Source organism: Dioscorea cayenensis, chromosome 5 (assembly GCF_009730915.1).
Source record: "Dioscorea cayenensis subsp. rotundata cultivar TDr96_F1 chromosome 5, TDr96_F1_v2_PseudoChromosome.rev07_lg8_w22 25.fasta, whole genome shotgun sequence".
NCBI lineage: Eukaryota > Viridiplantae > Streptophyta > Magnoliopsida > Dioscoreales > Dioscoreaceae > Dioscorea > Dioscorea cayenensis.
In genome coordinates, this window is record NC_052475.1 from 25,846,998 (window position 1) to 25,863,446 (window position 16,449).

The window sequence follows — 16,449 nt, forward strand, 5'->3', positions numbered from 1 at the left end:
TGTTTGCAGGAAGGCTCACGAATTTCTGGGAAGCCGAGAGTGCGAAGAGAAGAACAAGTTTGTCGGCGAATTAACAAGGAAAAGACAGTCGTATGCTCAAGAAGAAGAATAAAAACAAGAAGAAGAAAGGTTTCCACTGTGACCACGTATATAATTATAAGACCAAGACTCGCCTAGTCAGTTACGGGCGGTGGGTTCCCAACCGTTGGGAGGTTTCTAACACCAGTTGAGGTTATTTTCACCATTTCCCCGCCTTTTGATTTTGAAACTTGAACAAGGGACAAAGATGATATTTTTATGCTCAGTTAACAACCTATTAAGGCCCGTTAGTATCATCAAAATTTGATGAAAATTACTTTAAAAAAGAGAGACTTTTGAGGAATAAGCAAACTTTAAGAAATTTTTAAGGATTCTGCAAATTATGGAGGGACTTATAGGTAATCACCTGTATTTTTTATCCATAAATTAAACTAATAAATTTATTTTTTTCAAAAATATAAACTATATTTTAATAATAAAAAATAAAAAAATTAAATATATATATACATTCACGTATTAATATATAATAATTAGTGCAGTGAGAGGGAAGAGAACTAGAGGCTCAGCACCGATGGCTATCGCGGGGCTTTCCCGCCCGCAAGCCTCGCGCTTTCCCCGGCGCTCCCCTCTCTTTCCCAGATTTCCTCCCTCTCCCTCTGCTTCTCTCCAAAATAAACCAACAATTCTACTCTCCATTCCCCTCCCCTCTCCTGCCCTTCTCCTAATCCCTCCCATCCTATTCAATCATGGACGATCGAATCATCGACGACGACGACGGCCATCTCTCCGACCCCGCTACCGTCCCCTCCTCCAAGCCCCGCAACTCAGCTCCTGAGCATCCTCGCCGCCCAATGTCCCACAGCCAACCCCTCGTCGTCCGTGATCCCGCCTACGCCCTCAGCAACAGTGCTAAGCGCAACGCTCTCCGTAAGCACTCCCTCGACGATGATCGCATCCTCCCCCCTGAATCCTCTCCCTCCTCATCCTCCAATCCCTTCTGCGTCGACACGCCGCGCTCTTACTCCTACTCCCACTACATTCCTCCCCATCTCCCCTCCCCTGGCCGCCCTAACCCCGCCTCTCTCTCCAGTGGCGAGCCTAATGGATCCCCTGTCGCCGAGCTTTCCGAGTTCCTCGTCCCCCCTGGTGCCCTCCCGGAGTTCATCGGTCGCGGCGGTGGCACCGGCATTTTCAAACCCCCTCTTCGCGCTCCCACGCTCCCTAACCGCCCCCCTCCTCTGGAGATTCGGCCTCATCCCTACCGCGAGACCCAGGTGAATTCCTTCCTTAGGACCATTGCTTACGCCCCATCGCAGCTCTGGGCCGGGCACGAGTCCGGTGTCCGTGTCTGGGAGCTTGAAGATGTCTACAAGGCCTGGGACGATAAGGATGGAGGGTTTTCGGGTTTCAATGTGAAGAGAGGGGATGAGCAGAGCGCTCCGTTCCGCGAGTCCTGTTGCCCGACGACCCCCACGCTTTGTTTGGTGGTCGATGCTGCGAATAAGTTTGTGTTTACTGGGCATAAGGATGGCAGGATTCGCGTGTGGATGATGGAGCTGAGCATGGCTGTGCAGCAAGAGAGTGCAGCGGAAAAGGTAGTGAATGGTGTTGATTTCATTGCCACCACGAATAATGTGGGTAAGACTACCAATGGTGATGGTGTTTCCAGCTTCACTGAGGTGTTGGCCTGGGTTGCACATCGCAGTGCAGTCCTCTCAATGGCGATCTCTGCAAATGGTAAGAAGCACTTACGGGGGCATTTCTTTGCTTGGAGATCTGCTTATATTGGTACATATATATATATATATATATATATATATATATGATTGAAGGAATAGGGATAATTAATGTCTGATTGGAAATTGTGAAAAATGTGAGTAAGTATCTGGATTTCATTTTTTGAGGATTGGCATCATACTTTTGACAGAGCAAACGTTGCACATCTTTATACCTTGATTATGCTGTCGGTTGCTAGGTGCTTTTCTTGTACATGATGAACAGTTATCACTCTTAGTTTTCCTAGATTAACATAAAGTTTTGGGTGAGAAAGACTTGTTGAGAAGAAGCTTGCGTTAGGCTTTGCCAACAAACTTTACTTCCGTGATGTTTATAGTTGTAATTCTTGTTATTTACCTGAATCGAAGGAAATCTTTGCTGCAATTTCATGCTTCTTGTACTTATTTGGTTTGTTATCAATCAAAAATTTGAACTTACATTTTCTTGCTTCATGGAGACAGTCTTTATCAAGCTCACTCCTGCATCATAGTTAATGGTAAGAATTATAGTGTAGGAGAAATTTGTGGTTCAAATTGAAGCCTTTTTACTAAAGTTAAACATCATAGATATGTTTGTTGGATATATTAAATGCGATGGAATACCTGTATGATTGCCAGATGCATCAGTGAGGTCAAGCATTTAGAAATAAAGAGTGCATCCGATGCTTTTAATGGCTCCATCTAGCAATTATACTTCATCCAAATTATCATCAGTATCCAATCTCTTTTTGTTTTTTAAGTAGTTATAAGTTAGATTATCCCAAAATTAGCACCAATATTAGTTTCTGAACATGGTTAGGTTCTTGCTATTGATCTTGATGTGTGACCTCAGGAAACAATGTTGTCTTATGATCTAGAAAACATTTTAAATGAAAAATTGCTAAAAAAGAAATAAAATATGAAAATAGGTCATTATTGGTCATGCATCCTCATCTTCTCTTGAATTATAGCTTTTAATATCATATGGTGATGACTTGCTTATTTAACTCAGCCTGCTACTTATCATAAGCATGTGAATTCCAGGTGAATTATGGTCAGGATTTGAAGGAGGAGTTATTAAGGTTTGGCCTTGGGAAGCCATTGAAAAATCCCTCTCTAAGGGTAGTGAGATAGTTGAGAGGTCTTATATGGACCTCAGGAACCTAAACAATGTTGGAGGTGTTTGTGCCTTGCCAGCTGCTGATATAAAATATTTGTTATCTGATCATTGTAGATCAAAAATGTGGAGTGGAGGTTACCAAACTTTTGCATTGTGGTATGCTTCTCATTTTCTTTACACTAACCCTCTTTTGTTAATGCATGTATTTCTATGCCCATTTTTCCTTATTAGTTTGTGAGGTAACTTGGACTTTTCTTCTTCTTTCATTCTACTCTACAGGGATTCTCGTTCAAAAGAACTTCTGAAAGTCTTTGCCCTAGATGGCCAAGTTGAGAATCGGGTTGATATGCCGTCAGACAATGATCCTCATGTAGATGATGAGATCAAGATAAAGCTTGTTCCCTCTTCAAAGAAAGAGAAATCACAAGGTTCTCTGAGCTTTTTTCAACGTTCAAGGAATGCACTTTTCGGAGCAGCTGATGCTGTTCGGAGAGCCGCAGCGAAGGGAGCATTTGGAGAGGTTTACCGTAGAGTAGAATCAATGGTAATGGCAATGGATGGAATGATTTGGACTGGTTGCTCTAATGGCACACTTGTTCAGTGGGATGGGAGCGGTAATCGGATTCAGGAAATTCAGCATCTTATGTCATCTGCTAAGTGCCTCTGTGCCCATGGAACATGTTTATGGGCAGGTTATGCAAATGGCACTGTTCAGGTTTTGGATCTCAAAGGGAAATTGGTTGGAGGGTGGGTTGCCCATAACAGTCAAGTTATAAAGATGGATATTGGTGGTTCTTATGTCTTTACATTGGCTAACCATGGTGGTGTTCGTGGGTGGAACCTTGCATCACCTGGCCCTCTTGACAGTATATTGCGATCTGAGTTGTCCAATAAAGAGATTTCATATACAAAATTAAAAAATTTTAAAATTTTGGTTGGTACTTGGAATGTTGGACAAGGAAGGGCATCTCATGAATGTCTAACAATGTGGCTGGGAAGCACAGCTGCAGATGTTGATGTGGTTGTTGTTGGATTGCAAGAGGTAGAAATGGGTGCAGGTTTTCTTGCAATGGCTGCAGCTAAGGAAACAGTAAGATATGTCTTACTTTTTGCTTGCCCTGATTTTAGTTATTCTTTTATACTAAACTTCTTCAACTGATATTTATGTTCTGGCATTGCTTTACCCTCGTAGAATATAATCCATTCTAACTCCCTTGTTTTTTTCCCTGTGCATCCACATCAGATTTCTTTATCCCTACTTTTTATGTATTTATCATTTAAATTTCAATGCCAGCCAGTTTGTTGCATGTCCGTAACTTGTCTGGAGGATTAGCAGTCTTTCTATATTTAGATTTCACCAACCTTGTCTTTACATATCTAACAATTTCTGTCACTTGCATTTTTTTTTCAATGTCATTTTGTATTTAAAGGCTAATGTAGACAAATTAGAATTTATGGTTTTATGACAAATACCGCCGTTCCGGAGGTCACTACCATCTAAAGCAAGTTAGTTTCTTTTGGGGGTGACAGCTGGTCATAGATATCCACTATTCATTCCCTGCCAGTAGTGAAGATTTAATTTCCAGGTGATTGCATTCTGGTTGGAATATATACATTGGTAAATGACCATATGAGATCTTGGATTTTATAATGCCAGTAGCATGTTTTTAATTTTCATAGAAGTAAACATTTGAACTCGGAACTTGTGTATATACAGGAAAAAAGGTTTGCATTCATGAATTTTTGAGTTATTTTATACCACTTTCTCTTTTGTGAGTAAGTTTGCCTTTCCTTACCATTCTTTCATATTTGGCCATGATCTTGTTAGTATAGCTAAATTTGTAGAGATGAAGTGTGTCCTTAATCATGCTGACGGCTGCTTTACTGCAATAGGTAGGATCACTAGAGGGTAGTAGTAATGGAAATTGGTGGTCAGATGCATTAGGGAAGGTGCTGGATGAAGATGACTCCTTTGTGCGTGTTGGTTCTCGGCAGTTGGCAGGATTGCTTCTCACTGTATGGTAAACATTTCTCATGATAAAACTCTTGTTTAGTTGTCTTCCATATGTAAGTTCCAACTAAAAGTATTTCTGAGAGGCATCCAATTGTTATTCCTCAAGTTTTAGTGATGTTGTTCATGCTGATTCTTTGTGCAACTGAATAACTTCTATTTGTACCCAGGGCTAGGAAAACTCTTAGGCCTTACATGGGTGATGTCGATGCAGCAGCTGTACCATGTGGGTTTGGTCGTGCAATTGGTAATAAGGTATTTAACATAAGACAAACAATGTGACCAACATGTTCTATGCTGCATTTGCATTAACCTTATTTTGGAGATTTTCATTGTTATATGTACTGTTATGCTATTTGAGCAAGCAGAAGAAATTTGAGTCTTGACATATGGAGTAAGCTTGCTTGAGATTTTTGAAAAGAATCATACAAAACCTCTAACTCATAGCACCAGTTGGTAGTCACCTATTTTTCTAGGTGGAAATCAAGAAGAGGATACACAAAAAATAAAATGAAATTGAAGCCAACTAGAGGGGAAAATATAAATATAGTGGGAGATCAGTAAATAAAACCGCTGACAAACAGACCAAACATCAGGCATTTGACAGAACCTGATTTTAAACACACGTGTGCGTGTGCACACGCAAAACATGCATATGTATAAGTCGTGTTATGATATCCTATGCAAAAGTTATTCATCTTTATATGTAATGTTTTATTTGAGTTGATTTTAATGTTATACTCATTGAGGGTAAAAAATATGGTAGACTTGTTAGATGCAATTTAACCGCTACTATATATCTTTTTTTGAAGTTGACTTAGCTTTACATTCTTATTTCTTCTTAGCAAGTTATCATGCATAGTTAATTTTAAATCGATATCTACTTGCTTTAGTGGAGGTAGGTTATGTATAAATTTAATGCATGCTCAATGCCATTCTTAATTAAATACAGATTATGCTTCTCTGATGTGCTTTGTTAAACATTATAAATAGTTGATATATACGCATTTTTCATGCAAGCAAACCACACACACAGATAGGCTCCTGCTCGGGTGTTTGTGGGTGTGATTTTTCTATTAATATTTGAGTTTCTACTTTTGAATGCAATTTGCTTCAATTAGCTTCTGGTAAATAATAAAAAAAGTAATTTCCTTTTTGGTATTGTCAACCAGAATATTCAGCAAGATAGTCCTGAATTTATAATAATTAGGACAATTTCCAGTCAACAAGCTATTCCAGCCAATGTGATGACTGGTTTATTTTATTTTCTATTTTTTTATTTTTTAGGTTTTTAGTCTGAGGTGGCACTTGAGCGTGGTGGTTAACTCGGGGTTTTAGTATGAACCAGCACTTAAGTTTTACCTAAATCTATCAAGAGTACTTATTTAGAGTCTTATGAAACCACCTTTTGCCCTTCTGGATTTTAGCATGCTTATGGGGATTCTTTTGGTGTGTTGTCATCTGTAGTCTTGACTATCATGATACATATGTAAAGGTTATTGCAGGGAGCTGTAGGTTTGAGAATGAGAATCTATGACCGGATAGTGTGCTTTGTAAACTGTCATTTTGCTGCACATCTGGAGGCGGTTAACCGGCGCAATGCTGATTTTGATCATGTTTATCGTAATATGACTTTCACCCGATCATCCAATTCTCAAGCTTCAGCAGGTATTGTTCTACCTGTTTCTGTTTTTATTTATGTTTGGTTCTTCTTCTCTTCACAACTCTAAATGGGCCAATAGTTCTTCAAGATGTGTTTGAGAGACATGAAGCATTATTGCCATCTGCACCTCTCTACTCACATGCGGTTGTTGAGTTTTATCTTTATGTCTTGTTTCTCTTCTTTGGTGCAGCTATATCCTCTTCGTCAAGTCACCATCGTGGAGCAAATGTATGTAACTAATTTTGTCATTGTATACTGGAAATTCTTTCATTGCTTGTGTAAAGCCATTTCTCCATGGAGAACATATATAAAAACCATGACATGCCTATGGCAGGCCAATGGAACTCAATTTGATGATGGTAGACCTGAATTATCAGAAGCGGACATGGTTGTATTTCTTGGTGATTTCAATTATCGGCTTCACAGCATTACATATGACGAAGCAAGAGACTTTGTTTCTCAAAGGATGTTTGATTGGCTTAGAGACAGAGATCAACTTCGAGCAGAAATGAAATCTGGCAAGGTCTTTCAAGGAATGCGTGAGGGTCTAATTAGATTTCCTCCTACATACAAGTTTGAAAGACATCAAGCTGGTTTAGGAGGTACATTTCCCAGGAAGATTCCATATGAGTTTTATTCTTTTATTCAATGTTCATTCATTCATTCATTGGTCAAAGCTATACATTAAGCATTATCCAGCTTTTGACAGATGAAAGCAGCTGTTTTAAAATTTAGTACTAAAACTATGTTCTTGATTATATCTTAGGATATGATTCTGGTGAGAAGAAGCGAATCCCTGCTTGGTGTGATAGAATTTTATATCGTGACAACCGCCTTACTCCAGTGTGTGAATGCTCGTTAGAATGCCCTATCGTTTCTTCAATTTCTGAGTAAGATCTATTTTCCTGTCATATGTTCTTGCTAGAAAATTCTTTTCTCATCAAACCTAGTAGCAGCTTACTGCTTCTTTTCAGGTATGATGCTTGCTTGGAGGTCACTGGCAGTGATCACAAACCTGTCAGGTGCATCTTCAATGTTGAAATGGCACATATAGATGAGTTAATAAAGCGCCAAGCTTTGGGAGATATTATTAACTCAAATGAGCAAGTGAGATCCATGCTCAATGAATATAATAACATTCCTGAAACTGTTGTTAGCACAAATGACATCAAGCTACAAAAAGGAGAAGTCCCTCTCCTACAAATTACAAACAACAGTGAAAAGGACATCTCTGTTTTCTGCATCATTTGTGAAGGCCAATTTACAGTTAAGGAGGAAAAACAAGCCTCTGAGCTTCGTCCCAGAATTTCTTTTGGCTTCCCTCAATGGATAAAGGTATGTGTCATATGCACATTTTGATCTTCCAGCACTTGATCTATCTTGTCGGTTTTCTAATATTTTCAGGGCATCAGTAATTCTTTTCCGCCTACTCTTTTTGTTCTGTTTGTCTCATAGGTCAGTCCTGCAGCTGGCATAATCAAGCCTTTGAATACCATAGATGTATCTGTGCATCATGATGATTGCCATAACATGGAGGAGTTTGAAGATGGAATCCCCCATAAATGGTGGGTTGAAGATACTAGGGACAAAGAAGTGATTTTATTGGTAAATTATGTGGGCAGTTCTTCAGGTGAGAGCAGAAGCCACAGGATTCATATTCACCACTGCTGCACAACTAAGAGTGAATCAAAAGAGCATAAAAAGTCTAAACCAAAACCCGAGTATTTAGTGCTTGGTGGTTCGTCAGAGGTGCTTAACTCCAGCCAAATGCGTTGCCATTGAAAGGAGATGTACTGGAAGAGTTGAAGAAGGTGAGGAATCATTCATTCTTCTGTTCAAGCAAGCATCTCTACATTCTAAAGCTATGTTTTTCCATCTGTGTTAAGGGAAGCCACATTTGGTAGTCATATCCTCTCCTCTCTGTGAGGGTTATAATTCTTTGATTAGTTTTTTCTTTTATTTTTATTTTTTAATTTTTTAATTTTTTAACTGAAGAAGGGCTCTGTGTAGCATTAGAGTTGTTGACTGGAGTACCATTTTGAAAAAGGTTCCCTAACACATGTAAATTATATTGGTTGACAGAATTTCTTTCCTTCCTTTTTTTCTCTCTCTTGTTTCTCCAATTGCCTTCTTAATTGGTGAAGTATGAAGTTTGTATAATAGTCAATGCCGTCTATGCTTAATGCTCGTGCAACCTTGTTTGTAGGGAAAAAAAATGATATTAATTCCTTAAGAAAAATATATAATTAGGAAAAATAATTTTTTTTTAAAAAAAAACTACATTTTAAATTAATGAGAGACAATTCGTTTTCATTTTAAGGATTTTATTATAACAGAGAAGAATTCGGGGGTTTATTGGTAATTATAAAAAACTGAGACATTATTTCGAAAATTCTGAAAACCACAGGGATGTCTTTGAAAAACTCCACAAATTTAGCGAATTCAATCCCCTCGCTGTCAAAGTTCAGTCGAGCTTTCTCCTTTGTTGTTCTCTATGCTGCGCGCGCTCGCCAGGCATCTCCCAGCGCGGCCACGGCCACTGCCACGGCCATCCCTATGCTCGTCGATGCAGCAGCTCCGATGGGCGCGGGCGAACTCATCACGGGGCAAGGTTCCGTTCTCGTTCACGAAGGGAGCTGCTGGGGTTGAGGAGAAGTCGGAGTGGTGGGTAGTGGATGGAGAGATGCACGAGATTGGTGACCACGTTCCTCACAGGGAGCGGTTCGTTATCCCTAGGGATAACCTCCCCAATCGCCGCCGCAAGCAGATGCGCGATCAATTTATGCGCCGCACTCGCCTCGTCCTCAAGGAGTCGGTGCGTCTTGTAGCCCTGATTTCGATTAATCCTTTATATATATATATATATATATATATATATATATATATATATGTATGTGTATCTTGAGAATTTGATCTCTTTGTTAGATAAGTGAAGTCATGATGATGAATAGAATTGATAGTGATCCATGAATTGGGATGGGGAATATTATGGTAAACTTTCATCTAAAGACTACTGCAGAGATAGTAGGATTTTGGGATGTGTCTGTATTTCTAAGGGGAAATGATTGAGGAATTGTAATAGGAAACAAGGAATTTGAGGGGAAAAAAAGGGATAGTTGTGGAAATGTAGCTGAGGGGAAGAAAATAATGATTGTGAAAAATTAGGTAAACAAGCAATCTCATATTTTCTAGCTATGGATTTCTCACTTGTCAGCTATCATCTAAATTTTGACTATGCCTAACATTTTCTTTACTAATTAATTATATTTAATGTCGAGTTTAACTGCTTTAGTTGTTGCTCTGTTGACGATATTAGTTTTTTGTAACTCCACACCAAATGTGATTTCATTCTTATGATTTCTGGTGTTCAAGTAACCCCTTTTCTATAGGAAATATAACTACTTTCTGATCATTGCTGAGACTATATTTTGATTGCGTTTTGACAATTATATGTGGGAAGAAAGAGTTTGAATATATCAATGTGACAGGAACATGAACCTTGGTGTAAAAGATACATGGAACTCTATCAGGAGCTGAGAGAAAACTGGGAAAGGTTGTACTGGGATGAAGGTTTTGCCAAAAAAATTGCACATGATCATGCCAATTATGACTCTGCGGAAGATGATGATCTAGATTTTTCACCATATAGGTAAAGCTCGGAAATAGAATAATTCTGTTTTCCATTATCGTAAATTTTGACATGCCTTGTATATAGTCCATCCTTGCCTATAAAATTGTGAAACTTCTTTTATATTATTACTGCTTCATTGCTTGTGGGAATCTGTAATCACTTTCATGGGTACAACATCCACATTTTTCTTCTCCAATTAAATCTGTATTTCTATTAGTTAGTGCAAGTTCGCTTTCTCTGGGAGTTAGTATTGGTCTTCGTGAGAATGATATAGTTGGCTTTTATGTTTTAAATTCAATATCTTACACATCTTGTCTGCTGCAGGAGAAGGCGGTCTCATGAAGATCAAAATAAGGTAAGTTTTTCTTTTACTACTGCATCTTCCAATCCTTTAACCTTGAATTGCCCCAACCACTGTAATTTATGAAGCATTCTTGAATAGAGAAGCTTTATGACACATATGGCAAGATGTCCATCTTATGTTTTTTTATTTATGTAAATTGCAATCAGGGTCTTAATGCTTTTCAGATATAGATGCTGTCTTTGATTATGATTACTACATTTTGTGGAAAGATTGTATTTTCTCTTGCTGGTTGACTGATTATAAATTGCGGATAAAACCTGTGGTTATGCAAGTGTATTGTCCAAATAAAGAGAGCATGCTATTCGGTGAACAGAGCTTGCCTCTTGCATTGATTATCATATTGGATTTTGTATGCAGGACCAAATTTTCGATGGAAGCAAGCAAACTAATACTTGGGATAAAATTGGTTTGGTTCGTGACAAATTCGAATATGATAGAGAGAGAAGAATGAGGGAGAAAGGTTGATTTTCTTCTGACCCTTTTTAACTGACATGTTTGTTAGGGCTGGTTTTGCTATAATATATATTATCCCTTGTGAGTGGTTTATATTCAATGTAGGGTTACATCTGCTTTGCTGCCTTATTTTCTTCCACACTCATGTGTGATTGTCGATCTCATATTCCCTTGTTCTTGGTATTTACTTTTTCTGTTTGAGTTTTACCAGCGCAGCTAGCAGGCTGATTATATTAGGCATTTATTACATGCTATGGCGTATAGAAATTTGTTGTTCAGGTTGCATATTCATTTGACTTTTTTATTTTATTTTATTTTTCTAATTATCTACTAGAAGTTATTTGTCTTTATTTCTCACTTTTCTGTGTCAGGTTGATGTTAGTCTGGTGCTTAGGATCTGGATGACATCTCAATTTTCCTTCTAAAATCTTTTTTAAATTTCATTTCTCACTAACTTATCTATGTAACAACTGATACTAACACAATTGATATGACAAATTTCCTTTCTGGGATCTTTTCAAATTTTCATTTCTCAATTATTTTTTTATGAAAATCATTCATAACAACACAATTGATCCAACAAATTTTCTTTTTGTATGCAGCCTTTGCTCCCATGAACAGGATTAGTAATTCTGATATTCGTGATTCAAGTTCCAGACACTCCTTCGGATTGCAGAAATTTTTCCCGCAGACGAGGAACTGAGGATTTAATCGAAGACAATGAAATGATCAGATGCCGCTCTGGACTACAAGCCTGATATGCAGACAGTAATGCTGAGAAGCTGCAAAATCTTTAGTAGGTGATTGTCATAGAGTTTCAGCCGTTCCACAATCAAACACATTATAAGAGAAACTGATGACAATGTCTTAGGAATCAAGATCAGTATCTTAGCATAATGATCCAAATGACTGCGAAGATGAAGCAAGAGATGCCCCCCTAGTGATGTTCCTTTTATAGTCTGGTATGCAGAAAATCCTAGTGCATGTTGTTCACTATTTATTTTCTTGGATATTAAAAAAAAAATGCTTTCCATGAGATGAGAGATATTATTTTAAAAAATATAATCTTGATTTAAATTATTCTCAAAAGAGTTTGATTATGTCTCACAAAATACCTTAAACTGTCAAGAAAATGTGAAAAAAACAAGATTATTCTCTGCAGAGTAAATTTGAAATAATGTATGTATTTTATGAAATATATCTTTCAATGTATTTACTAAATTTTATATTCATGAATTGAAACACTCTAAATATTTATTTTTTTGGTTTTTATAATAATAAATTAAGGCTCTCATTAAACACTTCTCTGAAATGAAATCTAAGATAGTTAGTATTCTTTGAAATTAAAATAAACTGGTCAATTAAATGGAAACGGAGACCAGTTTGGCCGTCTGGTGGGTTGGTCGAGTGATTGACCAGAACTAAACCGGGTTCCAGTCAGACTGATGGCTGGTTCGAGAAAGGCAAAATGGCCACACGAGAGCAACCGCGTGGCGCACACCCTCAGGGTCTCGCGCGAAGTTTCCGCTCTAGCCAATAGGCAAGGTTTCTAGAAGGACGAAACTAGCCCTATGACTTTCAATTTATTCCCGCACAACCCACCGCCCTATTTATATATAAGCACCCGCGTTTCATTCGGGACCAAAACTCGTCGGAGAGAAAGAGAAGAGCGAGGCGAAGACGTAACCCTAGCTTTCAGAGATGTCGACGTTCGCGGAGGCACCTCCCGGCAATTCGAAAGCCGGGGAGAAGATCTTCAAGACCAAGTGTGCCCAGTGCCACACGGTCGAGAAGGGCGCTGGCCACAAACAAGGTTCGGATCTCTTTGTTTCTTGTTTGTTTTTCTCTTGATTCGCGAGAGGAAGTGATCTCATGTTGATTGAATTTCTATCTTGTTTCTGTGATTTGTTGATGCCATGATTGATTATTGAGCATTTCTTTTGATTGTTCTTGATGGGTGTTCTTTTTTCGTGTTATTATTGTATTTTTGAAATGATGGGGATCTGTAGTATTGGGTTCAATTTGATTTAGAATTTGGGAGCCCTATTTGTTTTCTGATTGTGAATTTTTTTGTTTGTTTGTTTGTTTGTTTATGAGTTGTTTTTTTCTGCAGTTTCTTTTTTTTCTTTTATTGATTTGAATTATGCTTATTGTGGTATGTGAATCTAATGATAGCGCCAATGTTAATTGCCAATTGCTATTAATCTTGTTGTTTTGATCAGATCTGATGCATTTGGTATGTTACAACTTGATTTGAATTCAGATGTCTTTAATAAGCTGTTGGGCTCTCATTGATTGTCACAATTATGTTATGTGATTGTTTTGCTTGATGTTGCCTCTAATTCATTCTAGCTAGCAGGTCTGTGGTTAAGTAAATTTTTAATTGTATATATCTTATCATGGTTCTGATTTAAGAGTTTGCTTGGTTTGAAAATTTTGTGGCAGAACTTAAATTATGACAAGACATTTTGGCAGGCAATGTACCCCCTTGTTTTTCTATTTCTTGGATTGCTTGATTAGCAGTGGGTTTTGTTGTTTTTGTATCTAGAGTAGGTTTGCCTGTGTAAAAGGCAGTGCTTGTGTTTTCATTTCCATTGAAATTAATAGTGTTTGATTATATGCCTTTAACATTAGTTGCAATGGGTACTAAGCTAGTATAGAGCAAATATTATGGGTCTAGCCTTGTTGGTGTGTATTAAAGAGAAGTAAGAGATCATATTCAAGCAGTAGAAGAGGAGGAAAGAAAGAATGAAAGAATTTATCCCTCTTGTGACGAGTCTTGTCAATTATTTATATCAAATAACATATACATTTCCATTACAGAAACAATGTATATGCTTCACTGGATTGTATCCAACAAAACTCAGGCTATATTTGAAGAAATAGCACCAAATCATGTCTGAACATCCCATATCCATGTTAAGAACTAGGTGTCTAAGCTATGGGTTTGTGTAATCCTTCACTGTAAATTTTATTTTTGCAACTTTTTACCTTTGTGATGCTATTAAGTTGAGTGCATTCGATTCTAGATTTCCCTCTTCCTTTGTGCTTCTACATTTGTAACTCTTTTTTTTTTTATAGTTGCTTAATTCATCTCAACAATCTTATCTAATTTGTCAACATCACATTTTCTTCCACTTATACTTCTTGACCTTTGGAAGTGTGTTGTTTCCTTGAACACTACTTTGCATGCCTCATTGATGTATTTTACTCGTGGAAGTCATATTTTTGCTATACATCATTATGGTGTAGTTTAGTATCTTTGATAGTTGAAGCACTGATATCTTGAATAGTTGATGATGTTTATTTCTGTATCTTTTTTTAACTCCTATTTGCTAAACATATGCATATTTGGTTCGTTATCAGAAACTGCTGCCTTTTCTGCTGTTATTTGTAATTTTTTTATGTTTTGCTCATGGAGGTGTGAATTTATTCTGGTTAGGTCCCAATTTGAATGGTCTTTTTGGGAGGCAATCGGGTACAACTGCTGGCTATTCCTATTCTGCTGCAAATAAGAACATGGCTGTGATATGGGAAGAGTCAACCTTGTATGACTATTTGCTTAATCCAAAGAAGGTATGATTCGAATATGCCTAATTCTAGTGGATAGTTTGTGCACAGAGTATTCTTTAGCCTTTACTCTTTTGTAAATCTGTCATTTCATTATGATGGTGGGCATCATTTGCATAGTAATCTTTCCAAACCAAGCTTTATGATATTTTACTTTATCCATTCTCCCTATGAATAATTCCTGGAGACTTTGTTCTCTTAAGACTTGTACAGTTCTTTTCTTATTGAAAGTCCATCCATGAAACTTTCAACTGAGGTTAACATCTTCATGCATAGATTTCTTTTTAACCATAGATTCTGTCATCCATAGATCTGCTTCCATGTTTTCTGGTCTGGTTGTGGGTTCCTGTGCATAAATTTCCATGCATCATACCCTTCACGCCCAATCTTCAGTGACCCATTGGGCAGATTTGTACAAACTTATATAGAAGCAGTTTGTATTGTGTGTATATCTCATATGCATGATTATATTTATAAAAATACCTACTATATTCGCCTATGCATATACTCGTATATATGTAAATGCTCAGTGGACCTTCTCATCTGGACTGTTTTGGGCTTCCATGATATTTATCTGACAATCTGTATGAACTTAGAACAATATCCATCCAAGTTTTTGACAGAAGATTATGGCCTTTTGGCTCTTGAGTTAGATGTCTCTTTGCTTGTCTTCTAAGAACATCAGTAGTAAAGAATTTTAGGATATACCAATTCTAGAGTAATCACTTTTTGAAATTAGCTTTAATAGGATGCTGTTATCATAAAGCATTCTCCATCAGGATTCCTAACTACTTTATATTAGAATTATATTCCTGCTGTATACTAACTGGCTATTCTTGTCGAACTTTCGATAAGGTAGCCATCATTATATATTGATCTTATACTTTTGTTGATCTCTTGTGCTTGCAGTACATCCCTGGTACCAAGATGGTTTTCCCTGGACTGAAGAAGCCACAAGAGCGAGTGGATCTCATTGCCTATCTCAAGGAGTCAACAGCTCCTTAACCCTTTGCATATTCTAGACTCCACGATATTCCTTTTTTGCCAATAATAAGACATGTGAGGTTAAAAAGACATATGTCAGATTGGAGCTACAATCTGTTTTTTCTCATCTTTTGTCTTACTCACTGCGTTGCCCATCTTGAAGTTCTAGTTTACCTACTTGAGTCCTGTTTGTTTCCCCCTTGACTGGTGTTTGAAGTTTGAACACCAGGTAGCTAGCAATTGCTATTATTCACATCACAAACCAATATATTTTCTCTTCTTTTCTGTAATTTCGATGATTTTGTAGCTGTTTGGTTTACAGTGTTGGTTTTGCTTGTAAATTTAGAAGTTGCAAATTGCAATCATGCTTGATTTTAATAAATCTTGATTTGAGTCCGCACGTATTGCTTATTGCTTTTCTTCTTTTCTCTTACCTAAGCCTATAGTGGTGTATGCTCATGATGTCTCATAGGTTCCATATCTTTTTTTCTCTTTAGATAGACATCTCCTGGGCCTAAGAAAAAGAAGTAAAAAGCTGTTTTACTAAAAGAAAAAAAATGTGGGGACAATGGGGATATTCAGAGGCTCGTTATGCCACGTATAGATAGGCATCTGAGGCTTTTCTTTTTTTCTTTTTTTAATAAGTGCATGGACTTTATTAGTTCTTGTTAGGTGTGGGTTTGCATGGTTTATTTAAAAAGGCCCCTAGAGCTTCTTGGTTCATGTAGGGCTGGTGAGAGTGTCTGATAGCTTTAGTGTAGTACAGCAAAGAGATGAGGGGTAGAAAAGCATGAGACAAATGCAAAGGTAGTGTAAAAATGATAAAAAGGGTGGCTTAAACTTAGGCTTTTTGTGTGTGT

General features: G+C 37.6%; 3 protein-coding genes across 4 annotated transcripts; all 3 read left to right on the forward strand.

Annotated features, from left to right (window-relative positions):
* The first annotated feature begins 594 nt into the window (after positions 1-594).
* On the forward strand, positions 595-9,060 carry LOC120261047 (type II inositol polyphosphate 5-phosphatase 15-like). Of its 2 annotated transcripts, XM_039268715.1 has the most exons (12): positions 595-1,776; positions 2,838-3,069; positions 3,193-4,003; positions 4,807-4,934; positions 5,095-5,179; positions 6,430-6,592; positions 6,778-6,815; positions 6,922-7,189; positions 7,354-7,477; positions 7,562-7,922; positions 8,043-8,398; positions 8,995-9,060. In XM_039268715.1, the coding sequence occupies exons 1-11, from the start codon at positions 786-788 to the stop codon at positions 8,367-8,369; spliced, it is 3,528 nt and encodes a 1,175-aa protein (XP_039124649.1). In that variant the 5' UTR covers positions 595-785; the 3' UTR covers positions 8,370-8,398; positions 8,995-9,060. The 2 variants fall into 2 exon arrangements, with proteins under 2 accessions (XP_039124649.1, XP_039124648.1); XM_039268714.1 differs by lacking the exon at positions 8,995-9,060 and having other exon boundaries at positions 8,043-8,671.
* On the forward strand, positions 9,045-12,071 carry LOC120261048. Its single transcript, XM_039268716.1, has 5 exons — positions 9,045-9,402; positions 10,076-10,236; positions 10,543-10,573; positions 10,940-11,042; positions 11,638-12,071. The coding sequence occupies exons 1-5, from the start codon at positions 9,082-9,084 to the stop codon at positions 11,736-11,738; spliced, it is 717 nt and encodes a 238-aa protein (XP_039124650.1). The 5' UTR covers positions 9,045-9,081; the 3' UTR covers positions 11,739-12,071.
* Positions 12,072-12,667: 596 nt separating this feature from the next.
* LOC120261249 (cytochrome c) lies at positions 12,668-15,989 on the forward strand. The gene is made up of 3 exons (XM_039269055.1): positions 12,668-12,848; positions 14,478-14,611; positions 15,515-15,989. The coding sequence occupies exons 1-3, from the start codon at positions 12,737-12,739 to the stop codon at positions 15,608-15,610; spliced, it is 342 nt and encodes a 113-aa protein (XP_039124989.1). The 5' UTR covers positions 12,668-12,736; the 3' UTR covers positions 15,611-15,989.
* The last annotated feature ends 460 nt before the right edge of the window (positions 15,990-16,449 follow it).